Source organism: Antedon mediterranea, chromosome 11, assembly GCF_964355755.1.
Source record: "Antedon mediterranea chromosome 11, ecAntMedi1.1, whole genome shotgun sequence".
Classification (NCBI taxonomy): domain Eukaryota; kingdom Metazoa; phylum Echinodermata; class Crinoidea; order Comatulida; family Antedonidae; genus Antedon; species Antedon mediterranea.
In genome coordinates this window covers 18949186-18968999 of record NC_092680.1, presented here as the reverse complement: position 1 = coordinate 18968999, position 19814 = coordinate 18949186, and the positions used below count along the sequence as shown (strand labels likewise).

The 19814-nt window shown below is 33.0% G+C and overlaps 2 protein-coding genes and 1 long non-coding RNA gene across 6 annotated transcripts; all 3 read left to right on the top strand.

The window, feature by feature from the left end:
- Positions 1–471: 471 nt before the first annotated feature.
- Positions 472–5693, top strand: LOC140062370 (uncharacterized). Of its 3 annotated transcripts, XM_072108562.1 has the most exons (7): positions 472–553; positions 2611–2745; positions 3025–3443; positions 3662–3770; positions 3888–3949; positions 4059–4145; positions 4284–5693. In XM_072108562.1, the coding sequence occupies exons 3-7, from the start codon at positions 3056–3058 to the stop codon at positions 4592–4594; spliced, it is 957 nt and encodes a 318-aa protein (XP_071964663.1). In that variant the 5' UTR covers positions 472–553; positions 2611–2745; positions 3025–3055; the 3' UTR covers positions 4595–5693. The 3 variants fall into 3 exon arrangements, with proteins under 3 accessions (XP_071964663.1, XP_071964665.1, XP_071964664.1); XM_072108564.1 differs by lacking the exon at positions 2611–2745 and having other exon boundaries at positions 491–553; XM_072108563.1 differs by lacking the exon at positions 472–553 and having other exon boundaries at positions 2423–2618.
- A 250-nt stretch (positions 5694–5943) lies between these two features.
- Positions 5944–12059, top strand: LOC140062283 (O(6)-methylguanine-induced apoptosis 2-like). Of its 2 annotated transcripts, XM_072108428.1 has the most exons (10): positions 5954–5987; positions 6099–6359; positions 7019–7140; positions 7438–7539; positions 7928–8110; positions 8565–8676; positions 9071–9174; positions 9651–9715; positions 10180–10373; positions 11741–12059. In XM_072108428.1, the coding sequence occupies exons 2-10, from the start codon at positions 6281–6283 to the stop codon at positions 11815–11817; spliced, it is 1038 nt and encodes a 345-aa protein (XP_071964529.1). In that variant the 5' UTR covers positions 5954–5987; positions 6099–6280; the 3' UTR covers positions 11818–12059. The 2 variants fall into 2 exon arrangements, with proteins under 2 accessions (XP_071964528.1, XP_071964529.1); XM_072108427.1 differs by having other exon boundaries at positions 5944–6359.
- Positions 12060–12633: 574 nt separating this feature from the next.
- Positions 12634–16800, top strand: LOC140062926 (uncharacterized). Its single transcript, XR_011847556.1, has 3 exons — positions 12634–12651; positions 13384–13548; positions 16634–16800. It is a non-coding gene; the product is annotated as an uncharacterized lncRNA (long non-coding RNA).
- Positions 16801–19814: the final 3014 nt, after the last annotated feature.

Here is a 19814-nt window from a genome sequence, read left to right as displayed (position 1 = left end):
TGGGCATAAAGTGATTCATAATTAAAGAACTATGTTTGATCTGTATGTATTTTTGCGATTAAAGGACATCTTTTTAATAATTAATCATTTAATATATCTGAAGAAAGAACAATGATTAATTTTAAAATGTCGAGCGGCGTTTTTTATAAAAAATATTTCTTGTTTTATTTTGTTTTCGGTTGTTTTCGGTAAGTGGTAGTAGTAATAGTACAGACAAACAATCAAAAACAGACAAACTGTTTATCACAAAAGACAAACAAACAGACAAACGCAGTGTTGTGTATGTTTTGTATAATGGATGTACTATCCGAAATACATTATTCTTATTCTTCTTATAAATTATTATTCTGGCTCCTTCTAAACACTCGATCCACCGAAGAGGGCGGAACATCAATCGACTGAGTTTGCGTCGTTTATAATAATTATTAGTCATATCTGGAAATTCCCATAAATCGTTGACAGCAAAAGATCGTGTATAATACTTAACTGAAATTATCACTGACTAAATACCTCCGTATGCGGCTTGAATTTTTATTTATACAGACAACTAAAGGTAATAGTGTAGGCCTATAGAAAATATTCCACAGTTTTAACAATAGACGAGCATGTTAATGATAGTTTAGACCGGGCACAAGTAGGCCTATACTATATTTTTTTGTAAATAATAATGTATTAATATCTTACTGTAGGCATATTTGTATCAGCTGAGTCTATGTGCACTAATCTGCCCTATATACTGTAGACTGGTGCCAGCAAACAATGTCTATATAATTGTTCTAGCTTTCCAATTATATATAATCTATACATTTCCCGGCATAATTTTATGTTATTTTTGTACAAGATTTGTTTGGAAATGCCTATCATATCAGTGGTGGTCTCCACATTGACTTTTCGTAGGTTCATATCATGGAGTAAAGAATTTGCTTGGTCAGTACAGGGGCCAACAGGTCAATATGGTGAAATTTTGGACTGTGCGTAATTTGGTAACTACTGGGTGTATTGGAATACACCCCCGAATACACCCAATAATCTCAGAGGACCCGTATTTCTATTCACTCTAATTCAACTTTTGCCAAAGTGGACGGAAACCCCTTTTCTGACCACTGGTCAGGAAATTGGCCATATGAATATCTCATCAACCACTGGTCAGAAAGTGATAATTAATAATAATATTATTAATTATCACGTTCATTATGTCGAATTATTGACATAATTATGTTCATATGTGGGCACATCACATTTGTTTGTCGCATAAAGTTTGATAGACAGAGTTTTAGAAGAAATTTTAAACGATTCAGCCAGAACAATTTAGACATTTGACATTTGAGCAGACTATTAAGCTTATGCCATGGCAGTCAGTATTGGCCGGTGCATTGGTCCTACTGGCAGTTTTATTAATGTTGATCTTATAATAGTGGTGTAAATGTACACATGTAACTATCATATGTAATGTACTACATATTTTAAATAGTTTGCTATCCATTTTAAATAGAATATTATATTTTAAATGCATGAATGTATTATTAGAAGAATAGTTTATAAAAAGGGCGATTTGACAAGAGTATCAAAATATATCGACGAACGATTTTGATGCTAACCATAAGGCCTAATGTTAACATTATAAATTATTATTTGGTAGCGTAGCTCATAGACTAGGAATTTTAATAATGACAATAAAAACTATTGTGATAAACCTTGTTTATTGTAAACAACAATAAAGTTACAATCAATTTCAATTCAAAGTCAAAATCATCGTGAGGTAATTTCCCGATTGATCGTAATCAAAACGATACTGGGTTTGGTCTACTAGCGTTCCTGCTCCCAACCAGTACATCCATTCATAGGTAATTTCCCGATTTGATTTATTAAATTTTCCCATGAAGTTATGTAATATATAATGGGTGTGGCTTTGATGACGTCATTATATTGTAAATTATATTTTTCTCATGTTAGTGGTATTGTACATGTCATAAGCTATAATTTGATACCAAACTTGACTTATTTATGTATTTTATATTTTTTACATAGCTTAATGGGCGTGGTCAAAATGACGTCATTAAATTGTTCGAATTTCTGGGCACCCCTTCTAAAATTGTTAGTTAGGTTTTAAAGAAGGTTTCTAAGTGCACAAAATGGCCAAAAATAGGACCTAAGCGACCTGACGTTTAATGATATAATATAACTACGAGTTTGATGATATTTCGATTTTACAAATTTCGGAAGCCATCGCTCTGACCCTTAGCCTATATTTTATTCTGACGAGTTGAACTGTGAAAATTTTGTTACCGCTGACGCTGATACGACTTGCGACGTTGTTTTGAAACTTTAGCTACACATAAACATCATATTATAGTTTTATAGTCGCTTTAAAACATTTTTATTTTCATCGGGAAATATCATACTTCCCGACAAACATGAATAATCATGGTCATTTAAGGTCATAAGGAACAACTGAGAGTTTGCGTCGTGTAACTTGTTCCGTTTTAGTCATTCTGGAAATTCCATGAAATCGGCTACAGCGAACAATCGCCTATAGGGCGTATACTTAACTGGAATTACTGATTAAATACTTCGTATTCGGCTGTTAACACTTGCTTTTTTATTTTACAGACCTGAAGGTAATGACATTTTTAGGCCTATAAGCGTGGTTCTCACTAGAACGCAACGCAGAGACGTATTGACGCAAAGTGTTGTATTGCGTAATCACAATCTGTTGGCAAGAAAATACCATTCTTCCAAAATACGGTAAAAACCGTATTCTGTTGGTCAATAGAAATATGCCATTGGGTTGGGTCACTACCTCTGGGAAACAATTTGAATGTTTAACAAATCTGTGAATTGTTGTCTTTATCTGGGTCGCCTATTCCTTTCCAATCCTTACTCTAAATAAGGTAGATTTTGATGATATTTAATTTTGATTAGGAAAATCACAATCGCGCCAATGAACTTTTCATACCATAACATGTTGTTTGTTTGTGTCTGTGCTACTTTTCTAATATTATGACTGTAATGTATATTTTTCAGAGCTCTTTTCAATAAAAGCTATTAGGTAGCCATGGACAGATTTCAGAAAGTCACTGTATCGCAACTTTCACTTGAGCCAAAATTAAAGAATATGGCAGTTGACATCAGGATGTGGAGACCCACTGTTCCAGGTGAAATCCACTCTTCTTCTGTGCCCCCCAGAATTGTTGTTTTTGGACAGTCCGGATGTGGTAAAAGTTCATTTCTGAATAGCTTACTTTGGGTTTCAAAATTTCAAAGTAAAGAGTTACCTGATGAGTTTGTTCAAGAGGTGCCTTCTTCTCGCAAGGGAGGACACCATGGAGGTGGAAATACAAATCAACTTAGAATAGTTAAAATTGGAAATTTGGAGTTTGTTGATACAAGAGGATATCCTGCTGGAGCAGGGGATGCCTATGATGAAATCTACCGTATTTGTAGTAAGTTAGAATTTTCGAAAAGTAGAAATACTAAAAATAATATCATCATGTCTTTGGTCCGATTCTTAAAGGGCTAACATTAATATCATATTTTTCAACATGTTGGATTAAAGGCTATTGAGATTTTCGACTACTCTTCTTTACTGCTTTTTCTTTTATAAACACATTATTAATTTTGGTTTTTATAAAGACATATTAAAGATACATTTTGTATTTAGATGGATACCGCAATTATGTTACTGATGTATCTTGGAAGCCGAGAAAAAAATGGTTTAACTTCTTCGAAGTGCCTGTTAAACCAATGGACTTTCCTGTACTTCTTGTTAGGTAGGCCTAATTATATATTGATACATGATTAATAACAATATAAATTTTCAGCAAAACAAAAAATGATTTGAGAAAAGTAAGCATAACTGATCATGATCAAATTTTACATTTTCACAATTCAAAAGACCCAGATTACACAGTTTTGGAGAGAGTAGTAGGCTATATAAAGGCTGCATCAGGTAAAATATTGTCTACCATTCTATCATCTCCAGATAATATTGTTTTAGTTATAAAACCTATGCCTTATGTTAATAAAATATTTTTCTTTGTCATAATACCTTAATTCAGGATGTAGCCCTATCATTGTCGTGACGTCAAAACAAGAGATACCACAAGGGCAAGAGATAGAAATGCACTCAATACTCACTGGTTTCGGTGAGTATCCTCAATAGCATCTACCTCAATTATTATAATAATGATGAGACTTAAAATTTTTTAAACAGATTTTATATTAAACAACCTGTTTATCATTGAGCCTATTAAACCGGGTCATATTTATTTTTTATTTAAAAGGTGCGTCATTGGCACTATTTGTAGAAAACTATCTGATTGACGTTGAGGGTGAAGGTCCAACTGATGATGATTTGGATTTGAAAAAACACCTCGATTTGTGTAAAGTCATTCACAAAATCCAACAAGAGTATGACGTACATCAAAAGGGTGTAGTCGAAAGTAAAATAAGTTGGCATGCTTTCATGCAGCTGAGAATTGTTAGATTTGTATTGTTTATACTATTATTTATACTGCTGTTGCGTATTTTAATCGGGTACATAGGTGGGTTGGCAAACCAACACGAAAGTTATAGACAGTATCAACACTATTAAACTGTCAAGCGTACTGTATATAAGCCAAGAATACTCTGTTTCTTTCGTTATCGTATCGGTACTGGTATTTAACGTTCAGTCAGACCACAAGCGAATGCAGTTAGGCCTAAGTTTTTCATTTAGTTTTAATAAACTGAACTAAGAAATAATATTTTATGTATATTATATAGCACGTGTAGATTAAATTGATTATTATTTAATCATTCTTAGCAGCGCTTCTAAATATCGACAGAGCAAAGCAAGTTGGAGGGCCTACACTCAGACTTAAGCTTATGCCAAAGCAATCGCTATTTGTTGCAGGTACATTGAGTATAGACCTATGTGGATTTGAATAATGTTGATCTTAAGATACCGTAGTTAGTGATGTAAATGTAAACATGTAGTGTACAATGTACTACATATTTTAAATAGTGTGCTATCCATTTTAAATAGAATATTACATTTTAAATGCATGCATGCATTATATTATTAAAAGAATGGTTTATAAAAAGGGCGATTTAAGAAAAAAAAAAAAGAAGATTTTTATGCTAACATAAAATATTTATTTGGTAGTTTATAAACAATGAATTTTAATCCGAAAAAAAATAATGTGATAAAACTGAGTAAACAAAAATAAGGTTACAATCAATTGTAAAGTTAGATTGGTGTGATAATCTTTGTTATACAGAGTGCCTCTATATTGGAAATTGTTTTTAGAAAATCAGAATTTTGAACAATTCTATTTTCGATTTTTATTGAAAGAAAATTAAACAGTTTATTGCGATTTTCACTTCATTTCATTATTTATTCGGTCTATTTCAATATATACATGACAAAAACAGCTGAAATTGGGGAGACCAGGGTCAACCTAAGTGAACTTAATCACTGTAGCTGAGCCGGTTGACCCAAGTGATTTGTTATAACAACAATCATGTTGCAGCCTAATTTTGACTCAAACTAAAATCGGCCCATTTAGTGATAGTTCGTGGTTGGACTCCACAGAGTAGAATTTCTCGGAAACCGGTTTAAAAATATACCGTTCTTCCAAAAATACGGGTTTAAAACCCTTTTTCTGTTTGGTCAATAAAAATAGAGCCCATAGGCGAACCATTTAAATGTTTAAAAATGTGTGAATTGTTGTTTTTAAATTCTTTTAAATGTTTGTTAACGCACCGAAGTGAGGACCTGTTGCGCCGATGATAAGAGAGAGGACATTACTATCCACAGAAGAACCAGACATGCTCTTTGCTATTCACAGACAAATTAATTTTTAAAGTTTTGGAAAATGTTAACAATTTACATCGATGAGGGCGCTGTATAATATCAACATAATTATGTTGCCTATGGAAACGTGTATTATTATTTTGATGTGGTTTTCGATCGCGAGAAGAATTTCCTGATTGATTGTAGCGTGGTAAATGGGTTGTTTTGAGAATTAATAATGTGGTTAAAAGGTTGTAAATCAGATAATTGATTAACCCAATTGTTTATTCCCTCAAGTTATGGTACGATTCCTTTACTTTAGAGAAAGCGTATAAATAAAGCTCCATCTATCCGGCCTACCCAGGCCTAGGCCTAGTCTAGGCTAGCCTTACGAAAAAGGCCAGCTTGTTGTGTGAGGCAAGAGACTTTGTTGAAGGTCGTGACGGTCCAGCACTGAGCAGGAAGAGTGGTAGGCCTAAGCATATAGACTTAACAGTTTTTGTGATGGCAGACAGTGTCCAAGTTTTGGATCCAAACTATCGAAGACTTTCAGGTCATATACAATCTGGGAGGATTCATAAAGGTAAGCAAGTGCCCATCCATCCATCTGATTTGAATATTATAGGCCCTACCTAGACTAGGGCGTCCTAGCCTAGTAGGCCCTACCTAGGCCTAGGCGTAGTAGTACTAGGCTAGGCCTAGTAGGCCTATGCAAATCAAGGCAGGGCCTTATTTATTATTAAGTCCTCTAGGCCTAGAGTATAGCATCTATATTATGATAGTTTTGGTTACAAGAAGACAGGAAGGGTCATATAAGCTATATTTATAATTATTGGAAACGCCAGTTCGCTTATACTATTTTTGGTTGTTCAAAAAGAAATTTTATGTAATATATTTAGCTTGTCAACCGACCCAATCAATAACATTAAGCAAGTATAGTAGGCCTAGGCCGCCTATATAATTATACTACTACTTACTAGCCCTAGCCTACTCTAGGCTAGGCCTAGTACTACTATATTATTAGTAGGCTAACTAAGGCTGGCATACCATGCTGTACACAACATCATCATCAAGGAGATTTGAAAACTAATAGGCCTAGGCCTAAATATATTATAAATATTAATATATTTTTTGTACACTATGCTTTGAGAATGTATTATATTACTTCACAATTAAATTATATTGCTTAGGGCCTAGGCCTTTATTATTAATAATTATACCAACTATAAATCTATTATTTAGGTTCAGGAATCAGTGCTGCTACTTCTTCAATTCCAAGTAAATATCAGACGATTGTCGTACCAAACAACGACAAAAAAGGCTTTGGGTCACAGTCTAAGAGGTTCAGCCATGAAAAAGATGTAGTAAGTATCTTCCAGATAGCCAATAACAAGGTTCAAAGAGAAACTGCATGACATGAAATTCAGCTCTGTCTACACTATCAAACTTTATGTGACAAAAAAATGTGATGTGCCCATATATGGGAATGATGATGTCATATCACTACCATATTTGAGCATATCATTACCATATTTGGGCACACTTTTTTTGTCAAACTAGTTTGATAGTGTAGACAGAGCTTTAGGAAATGAGTATGTAATTCCCATTGGACAATAAATTATCTGAATTGCTTTTAATTCTTTTTGCATTCTCTTTCTTAGAATGAAAACCCTGGTCCAGGTTCTTATGTCAGCCATGGTCGTGCCACATCTGACAAATCCTCATATTCTAAAAAAGGTTATGGAGTTGGATTTGTGTCAAAGGTAATATTAAGTAAAACATGTAATATAATACATAATTTCCAGCATGTGCGTTTTAAAATTTTATTCATCAATTTTTTCACTGTCTGGATATAAGTGACAATCTGTTAAAAAGACAAATATACATACAAGATTCTCCACGTAAACAAATCTTTGAGAGAGTGGATGACTTGTTTTGTTTTGAGAAAAAAGTACTGACATCTGACAGGATTTGAAACAATGAATCAATAGCCGAGCATCTTAACCACCAAGCTACAACTCCACCCATCATATCATTTTTAATGTTCCTTTTAATTTTAGATTATCAGATAATTAAAAAGAGTGTCTTCTGGAAATATTTACCCAATTATCCTTTTTAACTAAATCTTTTTTTTTTTTTGCCTTTTTTCAGACACGCCGTAATGTTCGGAATAAAGGCACACCAGGGCCGGGATCGGCTGCCTACCACTTGCCTAGTCTCCTCTCCACCAGGAACGATTTTAACAAAACTACAAACACAAGCAGCTTCCAGAAACCAATTGCAGTCATTGCAGAAAATAAAGCATCTAGCGGTCCTGCACCTAATAAATATGATGTGAGTTGACGTTAATTTCAATGCACTACTAACATATTTTTGGTGAATTCTAAAGCTCTCTCTACATTAACTAGTTTGATGTGCCCAAATATTGTAGTGATATGACCAGATATAATAGTCTATATATGGGCACATCACATTTTTGTTGTCACATAAAGGTTGATAGTGTAGATAGAGCTTTAGTCGTCGCAAATCAAAAGCTTCCTAATAACTAATAATTGTTTGGAGATGGGTTTAAATTACAGTAAAAGATTGACATTCATTGGTCAGTGGTAAAACAAAATACAGGTCATTGGTTACTGACATTTACACATAAGAATATTCAATATCATTTTTAATTAGTCGGGTATTAGCTCAACTGTGACCTAATATTGTACTGAATAGGCCTACTGTACATTTGAAGTCCAGATATCCATTAAGTACCTGAAATGATTGTTATTTTCATATTTTTCAGATCTCGGGTCATAGCACCAAAAAACACTATGGAAGCCAAGTGCAGGCATCATTTAGGTCGACATCAAAAAGAGTTGATTATCACAGACCACCTGGGAACTACCCAGGCCCAAGTATGTTTTACAATTAAATCAGTGATGAAATATTTTACTTGGTATAAAACATTAACATAAACAAGTTGAGAAAGGTATATTAATAGGATCCTTTTTGTAGGGTCGTCATCTGCACCTCACTGAGGCTTTATGCCTACTCCAGGCCAGTCTGCTCTCAGGAATCTAATACCTCAGCCACTGACCCATTACTTTATATATTATTAGTATTCTTTCAGAAAAGCACATAGTGAGCATTTTTTAAAAATTTATTCCATATTTATATCATATGACATAATAATAATAATATAGATTTATATAGCACACATCCCACTCAAGAGTGCTCAAGGCGTGTTAACAAAAAGAATGAAATTCACTATACAATGCATATTAATATATTACCGTATTCTTTATACAGATCAGTATAATGTAAGTGATAGTTTACTGCACGATTCAGTGCGTGTTCCTAATAGCTGCTTCAAATCAACGACTGAACGAACAATGAACAATACAACGAATCTGGTAAGTGATTTTATGACGTTTTCACAATTTCCTTTGCCTACTACCAGAAGAGAAATGAAGACTTTCTCTATACAACCAATCTACAGTAGTAAATTATGGAACGATCTCCCTGTTAAAATAAAATCTGTATAATTACTTTAAAAAAATCTGTAAAACATTACCTATTAGCCATTTCAACAACTTAAACTTTTGTTATGCTCAATATTTTATCTTTCTTTTTTGACTTATTTTATTGTTTTATACAGTATTTCTTTTTATGTATTTTGCATATTTGTATTGTAGGAGCTCTCGTGAGACAGTGTATTGCTTCTAGGACAGGCCCTGCAGTTATTATTGTCAAAAAACTGAATAAATGTGTATGAATGAATGAAAAGGAAGTTTTTCCCAATCTTATTTCCTTCCTACTAGGGGAGACATTTTACTATAATCACCTTCAAATAATATGTACATATAAATACACTTCTTTTCTCTGTTAGAACCCAGGTCCAGGCCATTACAAACCTCATGAAGAACCGGAACCAGCCAATAAAACACTGCTGCCGTAAGTTACAAGAATATGATTTGATATACAAAAGAATCTAACAACATAATTAACAAAGGCTAACTTGTTTTAGCCTCTTTTTGTTTTATTCTTGGCTTTGTTTTAAATGAAACACTATTGTGTTTATTCCTCAAAACCATATTTTAATATTTGACCATTATACTATTCTCCATTCTTAACCCCAGATCAATACTTAAATGCTCCAAGCCTACAGCTCTGTCTACACTATCAAAGTGTATGTGACAAAAGAATGTGATGTGCCCATATATGGACATGATGATGTCATATCACTACCATATTTGGGCATATCACTACCGTATTTGGGTACATCACACTTTTTTGGTCGAACTAGCTTGACAGTGTAGACAGAGCTTAATACAATGTGTGGTATACCGTCGATCAACCGAAAGTTCTGTAATAAGCCCCATATACTAGATCAGTAAATTGCATTTTTCTTTTCATAGGCGGAAACACTACCTATGTATCTCAGCTCCAGCCATGCCCCTACCACCCCCACTTCCAGACCCAGGCCCTGGTAGCTACCAGCTTGTTAACTACAATGGCGAAGAGAAGCACTACATGTCCAGCTCAATGTTTGTATCTAACACCAGTCGATGGACAGGTGACACTGTTAAGAACTCAGCTGACCCAGGCCCAGGTATGTATCTCCTGTTTTGCAAACCATGTGTGTGAAATGAATAACTATAGTTTTTCATTTCTTTATTATGCCTATGTGAGGCAAAGCATGTACCAACAGTTTAATTTTTTGCCTTTTGATAAAGCGAATTGAGATCATAACTATTGTTTTTCATCTCTTTATTATATGCCTATGTGAGGCTCAATATAATATACTGTAGAATATCTGGGCTTGATGTAGTTTACGAACAATGAGGGCACCAACACAACAACGCAAACTATGTAAATTTCAGTACTTTTATTCTCTGACTCTGAAAATAGTCTGGTGACTAGAAAAATACAAATAATAATCACTTAATATCGTTTAACAAGTCTCAAATAAACAAACAATTTGAATAACTAAGCAGAACGTGGTTCTATGAACAATGTTATACAGTATGTCTAACAAATGATCAAATAGATGGTTTTAATTAAATACTACATATGAGTTAATCCAATAATGTTCAAACCTTACATGAATTATGGCGCAAACTCATAAACCACAAGCCTTCAATTCAGTAATCGTTAAGTTACAAGTTGACTGTAAAACAAATATCAATAACATATAACAATCAATTAATGACTTTCTTTCAATAAATCAATAGTTATTAAATCGAAATAATGAAGGTTTATAATCAATTATCAATATCACAAGCAATAATATAAAAAATGTATTAGTTCCGATGGGCGCAGCCATCTTGGAATCTACTGTTTTGACACGTGACCGTAAAGTGATCTATCTTCGTCACTTGACCTTAAGATGCTCGAACATGCTCGAAGCATGAGAACACACACATCGTGTTAGATGAATGTCTAACTTTCCAACTAAGACAACTACGTTAATTTACCATCAAACATGCTGTAGTCTGGCAATTAATGATCTCAAACAATTACTTAAACTAATACTAACAAATTAAAGATAAAACATACCCAAAAACAAGCTTTTTGATGCATAAGATTGAGTAGCAGCGACGAAGGATGCATCTCATTCGTACCTCTTCTGCTACTGACGCGCCAAACCAAATACTGTATAGCGCCGCTACAGTTACAAAATGGCATTTATCTTAAAAGTTATTTACATATACCATACCTATAATTTTATAGGTCCATGATTATACTATTATATGTATTACTACATTAAAAAAGTTGCATGCATTTATGGCATATATAATATTAGTGCAGTAACAAACATTTGGTCTTCGTTGATGAGAATGCTAGAGTTTTCATTCTACATAAAAACAAGGACATTAATAGAGTTTGTTCACCTCTTTTTAATGTAATCTATACTTCAATGAATACTTTATTAGCTACTTTCAGTTTTTCATTTTTTGTTTCACATTTTCTTTTCAGCAACATACAGGCCTGGTCAGCAAGCAAACCGCCAGTCATTTCTGTACAACGCTCAGAAGAAATGGGTTTTCCCTTAAATTAATATTTTAAAAACAATAAAATAACTAATAAGAAAAATAATTCCATTGCTAAAATAGGTGCTTTCTTTGATCTTCCTGAATGCTATAAGTAATGAATTATTTCTGGTTGCTTTAATCCAAAGAGAAGAGAACTATTTTTTTCAAAATGTATTGATAAACGAACAATGTGTAACTTATATGCAACTGCTGTAAATATTATAATTGTACATTAAATGGTGCCTGGTTTGAAACAATGTGAAGGTGTAATGCTGTAAGAAAATTAATTAGTTAAAATTATGTGCTAAAAGAAACGTCAGAAAAGAGAAACAAAACCATAGACACATTAGACTATGGTATAATGATCTTTATTCATCAGTACCTACTAGCAGAACATAACAACACAGCAACCATAATATGTACCTGCTCGATTGCCGGGCCTTCCCCAAAGGGCGCTAGATCAGACTGATGCAAGAACAAAACAAGATTGTTAATCGTCAATTGAGAAAAGGGAACCGATACACATTCCAACATGTCTATATAATCAAAGTAATTAAAACAAGACAAATTTGATAGAGAGAAAAATATATACAAAATATGAACACTCTTTAAATTGCAAATTATAATACAAATTTAAGTTTAATACAATAATTTACTGTATTATAAAAAATGAAGAAAAAAATATCATGGTGGTAAAGTGCTTTTATCATAAGAAAAGTGGCATATAAACAAATAATTCTAATCAACCTGTTAATTATCAGCATCAGACTACTTTTTAAGAATTGAAAAAATATCTGTTTAGCGCCCTCAACCAGATTTAAACTTCTGTACAAAATTAGAGGTGGAATGCAGGTGGTAGGTTGGTTCATTTTACTAGTTAGCCCTAAATCAGAACATCTCGATGAAAAGATGTTATTATATTATAAAATACGTATCTTAAATACTCTCTCAGGCTATATATTTCATCACCACACCATCCAGCTGCTGCTAGGCTAGGGCCTGAGCTTACCTGGCGTATCTACTGTAGCTTAGCCCGAGACCAGGTCCATGCTGAGACAGACTAACTCTGTCTCAATTACACTTAGCCTAGATAGAGTAGTGAGGCTAGCTGAAGTCTTCGGCTAGGTGCCCTATAAGGCCGATGCCATTGTCCTCATGGTGGGTGAAACAAAAACAACAAATTCAAAAAGATGTCTGTGAACCTAATATTATAATCGACCTAATCAAAAGGTGTCGAAACTGTAACTGCTTCCAATTTTCACGGCGCAAGTGTTTTTTTGTGGATGGTTTCAAGAGTACACCATCCTGAAATCCGCCAATTGTATGGATTAATTTCAGTGAGTTACCTGTGATACTGTTTCTGTTTTAAATTTGTTGTAAAATTTAATTACAGTTTTAATAGAACATATATTACCACTCAAGGTCTAGTGTAGAACACAAAGGCACTGGTTAGGTCTTAACTTATACAATAATGCGATAATCTATTATAATGAGATAGTCCTAGACCTTCAATGTTCTAATGATCAAAAAGCTTTTTTAATTATACCCGCCTCTTTCTCTATGAAATGTATTGTTTTCACGTTACAGGTATTCTAAAGTAATAAGGTTGTCATCAGATTTGCTGAACAACGGTGGTGGGAAAATCTACCAGTCGGCTATTATGGCATTATTCATGTTCTCTTTGATCTAAAAATATTCATTGATTGAGAAGAAAATGAAAAGTTTTTTACCGAATCATTCGATAAAGTCAAGGTTGTTATTACTACAATTATAATAGGTGACTCAATACAAAGATTAAATGCGGTATAAGTTAGTCAGTAATCTAGTATAAATAGCAGCCAGGTGGTCCAGAAAAAGTATCCGTTACCTTGATCAAGAGTCTTGTACTTGTAATAAAATAAGCCCCATTCGCACTGGACTTGATTTGGTCAAACCAACCAGGCAAGTATGAACAGCTCTGTAATTGTGGACGAATATCCTGTGACTTGCAGCCTACAGTACTGGGCAGAATTGCACACAGGGTCCCTTTGTGTGGAGTGCTGCCACCAAATGGTGCTCATTAATTTGTCCACAGTTATACAAAAAGCCACTGTCAATTTATCCAAGGAATGACTGTTTGACATAATGCATAAAAAGTACTACAAAAAGGTTTCATTAAAACTATTGAAATTGCTTATAGGAAGAGTAACATGCATATGCGCAAAATGAGGTTTGACGTCATGCGTAAAAGTCTTATTTTTATATTTACCGCGGTATGTTTTCACCAAGACCGCAGAAATTAGTAGTAAATAAAATACACACATCAAACTCAACTCTGTCTACCCTTTACTATTTTTATAACTTCATAGAAACAACATTACTTTTAGATGCTTTAAATTCTATGATAAATATTTTAGTCATCTCCCAGTGGAAAGCAATGTTGCTATTTATGTCGTTTGAATTCCTGATTATTTAAATACAGTGAGCGTAACTATACTGACTGATTTATCAGTGTTCACGTCAATAACCCCAGCAAGACTTGGCAGCTGTAAATGTTAACCTTTCATTGTAATTGTTGTTATTGTACTTCATAATAGTTATAGTAATTTCTCAAAAGTATTTAAATAAGATTGTGATATAATGATTAACATAATGCTGGATAAAATATCTATGCTTGTTCATACTGTTTTCTTTAAAACCCATCTATATCACATTTTGTTTTATTATAATCAATTTCCAAATTAACACCAATATAAGACAATTAGAGATGATTAGTGTAGACCACCATAGTGACCGATTCTAATTATCATTCTTGCCTCTTGCTGGTAAAAATTTTTAAGAATGCATGATGATGGTCATCGGTCATTTTATTTCTATTCATCTTGACATCAGCATTCTGTTGTTGATTCAGAAAAAGAATTACTTTAAATCCGGAAATCCACTAAATTAAAAACAAGGATAACTAAAGAAAAAGATGAAACACATGTTGAGAATTCAATGTTTTGATGTACTCAATGCAGTATTTTATTTACAAACATAAATAAATCCTCAGCTATTTCCTAAATTTAGGTAATTAGGTCCAATTTCCATATATAGGCTAAAGCCTATTTGGAATCTCAGCCTCATTGAACCCATCATCACCCATCCAAGGAACCGCTGGAAAATACTGTTTTCCCATCCCGTCAGCAGCCATCCAGACTTCCCTAATCCCTGTACATCCCTGTACAATAGTATACAAAATGTGAGGACGTGTGCCACAGTGTTTTGGACGTTGGATTACTGATCGTGAGATCGTAGTTCAAATCCAACTCTTGCCGCATTGCTTGTATCCTTAGACACTTTACTTACATTTTCCTCTGTCTACCCAGGTTTATAAAATGGGTACCCGGTTAGATCAAGACACAACTTTGCGCTGATTACTAGCTGCATTATTATGGAAGTATGTTTCCATACGTGTTTGATCCTAAAAATGACCGGGGTGATAATGTGCAGTGCATTGAGAGCTTGCTTATACATAATATATATATAAGAATGAATTATTATATTGTTATATTAAAATCATTATCATAGGCTTTAATTGATTGAATATAAAGTGGGTACAAAATGTTTTTTTTTTCTCTGAAGCCCTTTCAGTATCTGAAATTGGCCTTCTATTCATTTATAACTTTTTCACCCTTGGAACCTAAAGGTTCTACAAAATCGAAACTAAACTTAAAATAAAATCAAGGTTCGTTTTAACTGCAAGTTTATGGTTTCAATTACCAAGTACTGCAAACAGTTAAATCTTAATTCATTCCACTCTGAAACTTTGCAATAAATCTTTACTTTATATGACTGATTGGTAAAATTTCACCTATTAAAAAGTTTACATATAAATTATTGACGGTGTGTGCCTTGTGCTTTTATCATATTTTTATAAAGGGGATAGTGCTATAAATTGAGATGCATACCCTTGAGCTTGGAGTGGGGTCCTAGGCAAATCTCTGTTGTGGTTTCTAGCATTTCAAATGTCGGCCTATAACTGTACTAAAAAATGAATCTATTTTTTTAAGGTTTATTAAAAGGTAGTGCATTCTTGCTGTATTTGGTTTATTTATAATACAAAGTGTGATCAATTGAGAATATTAACGGGGAGATCACAAGATTTGTTGTTTCCTCCAATTTCCTTCCTATCATGCATTGTGCAACAATGCTCCTCACGATTTCAAACTATCTGAAATAAACTTTATGTATCATTTTCTTTCAAAAATGTGTCTCAGGCGTTTTGTGAATGAAATTTACCTTGAATTTACCTTGAACTTCGGACATTGAGAACTAGCTCATTTGTCCCTCCATCGTCATAACTCTTCATTAACGTACGGGCGAAACTTGATGTGGTGGTCAGACCAATATTTAGCAATGCCCGATTTGAACTCATTGACCGATTGTGCCTCTACTACATGACTGGGTAATGAGTTGCAATCATCTACCACTCTTACCGAATATGCACTCTTTCTAACGTTTAATTTTATCTTGGGTTTAGAGACTTTGAAACTGTGTCCTCTAGTTTGTTTATAATTAGATTTTGCAAAGAGCTTCTCATCATTTATTTTCTCATACTTATTATTTTAAATGTTTGTAATACATCAGCCCTTTTCTTTCTAAATACTAACGTAGGTAGGTCCAAAGCCTTCAACCTCTCTTCGTATGGTTTGTGTCTTAAATGAAAACACATTCCATTAATGAAAAAAAATTAAGAAAGAAAACAATAACAATAATATATCTGATGCTAAAATAATTGATGATATCTTTTAGTAACTTCAAGTCAATTATATTATATCTGGTTTTGAATTTTTTGTTTTTCTATATTATTAATCAGTATTAAGGAGGAAGTTTATCCTGAAGAAGTTCAATCGGGCTACATGAATACAAACATGGTTTTATTAGGCAAGTTCAAGGCATTTGAATTTATACTAAATTAGTGACAGTTTTATAAAAGTTTGCATTGGTAGTTTTACAAGGCTATTTGCACCTGTCGTAACGCACTTCATTACCCCACCAGAGCCCCTTTCTCACAGAGTTGTGTGCCAGGAATATTGCGGGAATATACCATTACCATGCCGGTATGGTTTTCTGTGAGAACGGGTCGTCTTGGCATCATGCCGGCACCATGCCGGCATCGACATGACCTGCTTTAGACCTAGTAATATTCTAGGGATATTCCCCGCAATGCCAGACGGGCATTCTGTGAGAACGTATTGCCGGTGTAAGATTGAATTGTGTCCAGCATTCAAAAGTGTCCGGGTGGACACTTTTCAGCATTGGATAGTGTCCAGTTGCATGTTTCAACGGGTTCGTGGGCGTTTTTCAACAATTTAATGCTGTCCGGCCCGTTTAATAATGTCTGACCCATGGATTGAAATGCGTCCACTATTAAATACTGTATCATACGTTTTATGATAGGTGGTTGTTTTTATCACGCCTGCACTTGTCTTGTCTTCTTTTAATAACCAATAATACTTAATGATGCCAAACAAATTTTTTTTTTCTAATTAAAGATCGCTTTGCCTAAACACCTCCAATTAGGGACCATTATATTATATGGTATGTGAAAAGACAAGAAGAATAAATAATTGTTAAGTATGTGACAAAAACAAGTAAATGAAGTGTTCCTCTTCCAATTAAAAATCACTTTACCTAAAACACCTCCAATTAGCGACCATTATATTATTTAGTATTAATAAAGCAAGAAGAATATATAGTTTTTAATTATGTGACAAAAAACAAGTAATTGTACTGGACCTCTTTCAATAAAGGACCACTTTACTTAAAACACCTCCAATTAGCGACCATTTTATTAATTGGTATGAGTAAAGACAATAATAATTAATAGTTTTAATTATGTGACAAAATTAAGTAACTGTACTGACTGGTCCGCTTCCAATTAAAGATCACTTTACTTTAAGACACCTCAAATTAATGACCATTTTTATTAATTGGTATGAGTAAAGGCAAGAATAATTGATAGTTTAATTATGTGACAAAATTAAGTAAATGTACTGGTCCGCTTCCAATTAAAGGTCACTTTACTTTAAGACACCTCTAATTAGCGACCATTTTTATTAATTGGTAGAAGTAAATACAAGAAGAATACATAGTTTTAATTATGATAGTGACAAAATTAAATAACTGTACTAGTCCTCTTCCAGTTATAGATCACGTTACTTAAAGAAACCTCCAATTAGCGACCATTATATTATTTAGTATTAATAAAGCAAGAAGAATATATAGTTATTAATTATGTGACAAAAAACAAGTAATTGTACTGGCCCTCTTTCAATAAAGGACCACTTTACTTAAAACACCTCCAATTAGCGACCATTTTATTAATTGGTATGAGTAAAGACAATAATAATTAATAGTTTTAATTATGTGACAAAATTAAGTAACTGTACTGACTGGTCCGCTTCCAATTAAAGATCACTTTACTTTAAGACACCTCAAATTAATGACCATTTTTATTAATTGGTATGAGTAAAGGCAAGAATAATTAATAGTTTAATTATGTGACAAAATTAAGTAAATGTACTGGTCCGCTTCCAATTAAAGGTCACTTTACTTTAAGACACCTCTAATTAGCGACCATTTTTATTAATTGGTAGAAGTAAATACAAGAAGAATACATAGTTTTAATTATGATAGTGACAAAATTAAATAACTGTACTAGTCCTCTTCCAGTTATAGATCACGTTACTTAAAGAAACCTCCAATTAGCGACCATTATATTATTTAGTATTAATAAAGCAAGAAGAATATATAGTTATTAATTATGTGACAAAAAACAAGTAATTGTACTGGCCCTCTTTCAATAAAGGACCACTTTACTTAAAACACCTCCAATTAGCGACCATTTTATTAATTGGTATGAGTAAAGACAATAATAATTAATAGTTTTAATTATGTGACAAAATTAAGTAACTGTACTGACTGGTCCGCTTCCAATTAAAGATCACTTTACTTTAAGACACCTCTAATTAGTGACCATTTTTATTAATTGGTATGAGTAAAGGCAAGAATAATTAATAGTTTAATTATGTGACAAAATTAAGTAAATGTACTGGTCCGCTTCCAATTAAAGGTCACTTTACTTTAAGACACCTCTAATTAGCGACCATTTTATTAATTGGTAGGACTAAATACAAGAAGAATACATAGTTTTAATTATGATAGTGACAAAATTAAGTAACTGTACTAGTCCTCTTCCAGTTATAGATCACTTTACTTAAAGAAACCTCCAATTAGCGACCATTATATTATTTAGTATTAATAAAGACAAAAAGAATAAATAATTGTTAAGTATATGACAAAAACAAGTAAATGAAGTGGTCCTCTTCCATTAAAAATCACTTTACCTAAAACACCTCCAATTAGCGACCATTATATTAATTGGTATGAGTAAAGACAATAATAATTAATAGTTTTAATTATGTGACAAAATTAAGTAACTGTACTGGTCCGCTTCCAAATAAAGATCACTTTACTTTAAGACACCTCTAATTAGCGACCATTTTTATTAATTGGTATGAGTAAAGGTAAGAATAATTAATAGTTTAATTATGTGACAAAATTAAGTAAATGTACTGGTCCGCTTCCAATTAAAGATCACTTTACTTTAAGACACCTCTAATTAGCGACCGTTATATTATTTTGTATGAATAAAGACAAGAAGAAGAAATAGTTTATAATCATGTGATAAAAAACAAGTAATTGTACTGGTCCTCTTCAAATTAAAGATCACTTCAATTTAAACACTTCCATTTAGCGACCGTTTTATTATTTTGTATGAGTACAGACAAGAGGAATAAATAGTTTATAATCATGTGATAAAAAACAAGTAATTGTACTGGTCCTCTTCCAATTAAAGATCACTTTACTTTAATACACTTCCAATTAGCGACCGTTTTATTATTTTGTACGAGCACAGACAAGAGGAATAAATAGTTTATAATCATGTGATTAAAAACAAGTAATTGTACTGGTCCTCTTCCAATTAAAGATCA